Genomic DNA, 6965 nt, shown 5'->3' with positions numbered 1-6965 from the left:
GTGTCTTGCTCTCACAGACAAGTTTTTTGAAATGCTTTGGAATAAGCCCTTTTCATGGAACGTCACGCTTGCGCCCTTCTCTCTTCAGGGAAATGTAAACTTATTTTCTATGAAAACCTGGAATTCAGAAAATCTTGGGGCGAATGAATAAATATTTGAAATTTACGCGCCAGGGCAGCAGGTTTCAATGGGGAAACCACTTAGAAGACATTTTAAAAAAAATAGGGGAAAATAAGAATAAGAATATAATAGCCTAATATTTTTATCATCCTTGCATTATTTTGTCTTCAAATCACAAAATGACTAAACAATGGCTAGTAGTTCCGCATGCTCTGTACTGCTCTGCGGGAAGTGACAGAGCCGTGAAAAGGGCCTTTTAGGGGCTATGCGAGTCGGCCTTAGGCAGTAGGCTTACATCAGGGGTGTCCAAAGTGCGGCCTGCGGGCCAAATGCGGCCCTCAGACCAATTTATGGTGGCCCTCGGCCTCTTGCTGTATCGGTACACATCACCAGAGATGGACCTTTTTATTTGAAATGTAATAATTCTATACAATTCTAACCGAACAACTAACATTTTATTGTGAGACAGAGCTGGCATGAAGGTTTTAAGCTTACATAGAGGTGTGGGGCACAATTTAAACCTCTGCTAGTGGAAGGTTTTGCGGCACTAACTACTGATCTACGGCCCTTCACCCCGTGTACGCTTCAATATGCGGCCCCCCATGAAAAAAGTTTGGACACCCCTGGCCTACATGAATGAGGACTCTTGTGCTACAATGCAATAGAACAGGAGGTAGGCGTGTGGCTTCTAGTGGTCAGTCTGAGTATTGTTTTCTCAACGCTTGTCTTTTTCAGACCATCACAGGGACTACTTCATGGATGTCTTCTTCCAGCATCCGTAATGTGTTCATGTCTGTAAACGTCTGAAAGGCTTCTTTATTAACACTCCTCCTCTTTAAGTCTTTTGCTGGAGTGCATAAAATCTTTACTCTCTACAACAAAAAGAAAGATGTTTTTTTTATGTATGGGTTGAACAACAGTATTTTTTCATTTCAAAACATGCATACCTGTCTGAATGTCCCTGGTGTGACACAGACTGCATATATCATAAACAGTGGCACCAGCAGAGTGGAGGAGAGGGTGAATAGTCCCCCGATGGCATAACCCCACCACGGGTACTCATATGTATTATTGAATTTCAGTGGAGAGTGCTTCACCAGAGAAAAGACAATGGTCAGCTGAAGATGGAAAGAAGACAGAGAGATTTTGAGACAGGTGTAATATTCCAAGCCTGAATTAAGGTGTGGGGCATAATCACCCGCAGCAAAACAACAAAAGGGCCGTCACATTAAACTTCTCCTTTATTTGACTTTGACTTATATTATGATGAGCCAAAATAAGTCACCATTATTGATTGGCCCTCCACAAATGTTATTTGGTATGTAGCCCTCAATGGAAAGATCATTTGGACAAAGGCAAACCCCAAAATGCTGCAGTTGTTATTCACAGAAGTGCATCTAGATTTCTTTGTTTTTTATTTTACGTGAATCAATTGGGGCAGCCGTAGTTGTTGTAAATGTGCTATAGAAATAAAGTTAAACTTGGCATATATTTCACATCATTAGTCACTCTTTTTCATAGTTTGTGACGACAGAGGTCTTAGCTATTAAAAAAAAATCCAGACTGTGACCGTGCAAAGGCGTGAATGAACTTGTGAATCGAACAGGTCATCAAATAAATGTGGTTATTTAATTATATTTGAGGGAATTACCTCTTGCTGCCAAGAATACACAGAAGGAGTAAATAAATCTGTGCATCTACAGAGCCATGCACCGCTGTGTGTTTGAGACTGTGTCTGACTCGTCACAGGCTGGCTGTATTTGAACAGAAGACCCTTTAACATGAATGTGATCTGCACTTAATGCTACTCACAGTACACACTCCTGGTGTTAGGTACTTCCAGCAATACTTCATAAAACCATGTGGTCTGTACCCAATCATGTCCTGGATATTGTCATACATCCGATCAGCACCTGCACAATTGTTCAAAGTGGATAAGTTACACACTAATGTAGAAATACAATAAGAGTTAAATAAGGGATATTGTAAACATGTATAATTTGGATTACCATAGACCCAACCAACACACACTGACTGAAAGACTGCAAAGAGCAGCAGAGTCGACCCACTGCAGGCGTAATAGTCAAACAGCAGAAAAATATAGAGTCCTCCCTGCCAAATAAAAGAAGTAGCGATAAACCCTCATATGACAGAGTCTTGACGTGACCATGTGACCACTCACTTCAGTGATCAGCAGTAGGCCAACAAAGAAACTCCCCACACACAACACGAGGAGGAGCAGCTTCCGTCGACAGTGATTTTGAAAAAAGTTTGGATACATGTCTGAGATGGTGGTGACGAGAGCTTCCTGATTCACAAACTGGAAAGACACATGTACAGCATTGAGTAAAGGAAGAAAATGGAGTGAAGTTTAGAAGAAATTGGTAACATTCATTATTGTGTGTTCCTGTGTCTGCATGGAACCCATACCTGACTGTCTAATCCTAGCAAAAGCAACATCACAAAGAAGAAAATAGCCCAAAGTTGAGGAACCGGCATCATGGCCACTGCACGGGGATAGGCAATAAACGCCAGGCCTGGACCTGCACAACAGCTTAAGTTTAAACAGCCGAGATAAATATGATATGCTATTTTGCCATTACCTGATTCAGCGACCACTGATATGGGCACACCCTGCTCCTTTGCCATGAAGCCCAGGACTGAGAAAATGGCAAATCCAGCTATAAAACTTGTTACACTGTTTAAAAGTCCCAAGTAAACACAATCTCTGTGGGAATAATATACAAAACAATTAGTTTTACTGAAGTAAAAATGTCCTAAATCAATGTAGAAGACACGATTTACAGTGTTGTACTTGTAGCAGTTGTTGGTGTACTTATTGTGACTTCCCAGAGAGCAGAGGATACCCATGCAGACGCCATAAGAGAAGAAGATCTGGCTGCCAGCGTCACTCCAAACCTGGCAAACAGTGAGCTGGTGAGGGACCACTGCACTCCCTGTACTAACTACACTGAAAGAAATGACTTTTGGGAGTAGCAGATTTGTAGAGAAACTACATAAATCCTACTTTGTAAAATTACATTTAAAATTGTGTACTAAAAAAAACACAAAAAGATTCACTGGTTTTACACCAAACAAAATCAGGATATTTTGCGTTCCAATACTACTTAAGAAACTGCAATTTGCTAAATGGGCCAATACTTTTAGTGAACTTCATTTGTTGGTTGATTTAAACTTAAAGGAGCTATTCCTGGTTTTACTTCTAGAAATGGAATGAAAATTATTTCATCCTCTTTTGGTATAATGTAAACTGAAACATTTGTGGGGGATACTGCGCAAATTATAAAACATTTGTATCAATTTCATGAACTTGCAGGCTATTTTTCTAGCATTTTTGTGAATGTGATCCTGAAAAGTGACCCTGCAAGTTGTGAAATGTGCCTATAAACTTGTCCCTGTAAAGAATTTGGATGCTACAAATACATTAGGGAAGTTACGAATTATTCTGGACCACAACTAACACTTTAATTTAGTGGCCTCCCCTTTCATTGTTTGCAATCAAAAAATCAGGGACTATAGGGACTATACGGAGTTTAAAAATGTTAAAATTATGTATTTTCCTCCCCCTACATGTTCGAACAATGTCCTAAGGTGTAGAATGAGCCCAGACCTATTCACAACAACTGCCATTAAAATCCTGCACTGTCACTCAAAAAGGTGTTGTTTCGGGTCCGAATTGTCGTCATGCACGAGCTTAATATAGAAGCTGCACTTACACGTATGACCTGATGTGGCAGTAGTGAATATAAAATGGCTAACTTGCATCTAGCCCCTTTAATACATAATTTCAATAATTCATCAACAAAAAAAGTAATATTGGTTATTAAAATATACAGTGCATTAGAGCACCGTATTCACAATGGAGAGAGTATGAAGTTTTTGTTTTGTTTTCTCTGCAATCAAGTGAACCTGCAGATTGGCAGATATTTAATGCCGGATGCCATTGATAATACTATACAATACTGTAATGCTCAGGCTGAAATAAATGAACTAAGTAAACAATTGCATAATAATTAACACAAAAAGATGATTACATACCTCTGGATCTGCAAGTTTTGATGCGTCTGGGTACAAGTAGAATATCACTCCCTCTTTGGCTCCCGGTAAAGTGAGCCCACGAATCAGCAAGACCACCAGCATTAAGTATGGAAACGTGGCCGTGAAGTACACGACCTGAAGCATATGTCAATATGCTATTTACAAATAGTTTTTTGAATAAATAAACATCAGTATCCGGTACCTTCCCAGTGGACTTGACTCCTTGCCACACACAAAAGTAGCACACGATCCAGGCCAGAAGAAGACACAGGGCGAGATCCCAGCGAACATTCCCGATGTGATCAATACCATCTGAAAGTCCCAAAATTCTCCTCCTGCAACCATGCACCATATTAATAATAATAATAATAATAATAATAATAATAATAATAATAATAATAATAATAATAATAATAATAATAATAATAATAATAATAATTGTGCATCAGTTTTATATAGCGCTTTTCTGGACACTCAAAGATGCTTTACATTGCATTATTCGTTCACTCCATACTCGATGGTGGTAAGCTACTATTGTAGCCACAGCTGCCCCAGGGTAGACTGACAGAAGGGAGGTACCATCGGCCTCTCCAACCACCACCAACCACTCACTCACAGACTACATTCGCTAGGCTTCCTGGTGCTCCCAAACAGTCTCCCATCCAAGCACCGACCAGGCCCTTCCCTGCTTAGCTTCCAAGGTCTGACGGGATTGGGCATAGCAAAGGCAGTATGGCCACTACAGTTTCATCCCACTCAAAAAAAAAGCTTGTTACCATTCAACTGATCAATTAATTAACCTTAAAGGAACAGGCCACCGTTTTTCCACACTGAGATATGTTCTTATCTGAGCTTAGATGAGTTGATGCGTACCTGTCTGGTCTTTACACGTGTGCTCAGTCACGCAAAAAGACCAAATATGTTGTTAGCATTTAGCCTCCCCTCCTCTCCTCTATGTGGCCAAAAGGGGGTGAAGTTAGAAGCGACCAAGCTTTTCCATGTTTTCCCTATTTAAATACAGTTGCGTGAGTAGTTACACGATCCAAGTCTAGTTACACAAAACATGTCACTTTGATGTCTGCGTGTAAAGTGAAGACTGCACTGATGTCGAAGTGCTCCTAAGGTGTTATTACGCCTTACAATACAGTACCCATTTTTATCTGCTTAGAAAATCGACATGTTTAATTTTGTGTAACTATACTTTGATAGTGCAACTACACATGTAACCTTATTGAAATAGGGAAAACGTGGAAGAGCTTGGTCGCTTCTAACTTCACCCGCGTTTGGCCACATAAAGGAGAGGAGGAGAGGCTAAATGCTAACAATATCTTTGGTCGTTTTTTGCGTGACTGAGCGCACGCACAAAGACCAGACAGGTACGCATCAAGCTCAGGTACGAACATATCTCAGTATGGAAAAACGGTGGCGTGTTCCTTTAAATGTTGAACTTTTTTCAATATCCCTTACTCCCAAAACTCCACAACAGAGGAAGAACCGCCCCCATCCAGATGCATCCCAGGTGTGTGATTGGTCCCGTGCTCGAAACAGGATTCTATGAAGGGGGAAATACAAAACAGAGCAGCATGACACAAAGGTATCACAATATCAACCATGCAAGACTCGTAAAACCAGTCGTCTCCTCACCTGTGTTCCAGGAATTTTGGCAGGTTGCCCATGGGAGCTTTGAGTTGAATGAGGAGAACAAATACAGAAAAGACCAGGCCAAAATAATGATGTAGTAAATGCCACTGTACACTATCACCACTTGGCTTCCGTAGCCGATACCTGGAGGAGAGAAGCACATCTTAGTTCAGGAAGCTTCAAGCTCAATAAAGACGTCCAAATTCAGTTGAATAAAAAGGTCATCCTGGGAAAGGTCGTTCTAGTTCTTCACCACAAAGGCCTGAAATGACTGTACTTTCCGTGTCCGACAAACATCCACATCTCATTACCACCACCAGTACAGATGACAACTTGAATATCCTTTTCTACAATGGAAAACTCCTGCTTACTCAAATGCATTTCAGTGGATGTAAGCATGGCTGGGCTGCTATAATTGAAATGCACATAAATAAAGTTTTGGTTTATTCATTCATCTGATGTGGCCGATGTTACCTTGAAACAAAGGGCAGAGTTTCCTCCAGCAGGTGATCCCTCCCTGGCTGGTGAACTGGCCCAGAGTTGTCTCCATGAAGAAGATCGGGATGCCACATGTGAACAGGAACACCACATACGGAATCAGGAATACGCCTTCAAGACAAATATCAAAATCAATCTGTGCTAATGCAGTTTAAGACGGATGAACAACAGGGCAGCAGCAACTGACCTCCTCCGTTTTTGTAGCAGAGATACGGAAATCTCCACACATTGCCAAGGCCGACCAAGTGTCCCGCCACAGCCAAGAGGTACTCGATTTTACTGTCCCACGTCTCTCTCTCCACTGGCTTCTTATCTTCAGACTGACTTTGACCCCCACCCATGCTTCAAACAAATTAAAAAACAAAAACCTTTTCAATTATTTTGAGACGTAACATTATGTGCAAGTCAGTGTACTTAACCACGGTCACAAGCCTGGTTGCAGAGATGTATCAGTGAGCAAAACTACACTGTATGACGCTGAGGGGGATAATATTTCAAAAATGTCAGTATAGCTTTAAAATTACAAGGCACAAAAAATCTTCTGAAATATATCGTTTTGACGACGCTGTCTCACTTTATTCTTGGGGTATGTTCAGTCACCAGATATGAAGTTATAATTTACACTTAAAATCATAAAATCTTTTTTT

The 6965-nt window shown here is 40.7% G+C and overlaps 1 protein-coding gene across 1 annotated transcript; it reads right to left on the bottom strand.

The window, feature by feature from the left end:
* Positions 1-851: 851 nt before the first annotated feature.
* Positions 852-6659, bottom strand: LOC306979632 (sodium- and chloride-dependent GABA transporter 2-like; the record flags this gene model as incomplete). Its single annotated transcript, XM_079578655.1, has 13 exons — positions 852-992; positions 1068-1238; positions 1933-2033; positions 2130-2232; positions 2303-2440; positions 2551-2848; positions 2936-3039; positions 4180-4314; positions 4382-4514; positions 5647-5731; positions 5824-5964; positions 6295-6429; positions 6506-6659. The coding sequence occupies 13 exons, from the start codon at positions 6657-6659 to the stop codon at positions 852-854; spliced, it is 1839 nt and encodes a 612-aa protein (XP_079434781.1).
* Between the last annotated feature and the right edge of the window lie 306 nt (positions 6660-6965).

This window comes from Gobius niger, assembly GCF_951799975.1.
Source record: "Gobius niger genome assembly, chromosome: 20".
NCBI classification, from domain to species: domain Eukaryota; kingdom Metazoa; phylum Chordata; class Actinopteri; order Gobiiformes; family Gobiidae; genus Gobius; species Gobius niger.
Note: the sequence above shows the minus strand (reverse complement) of the source record. Positions and strands in the feature narration are given on the sequence as shown.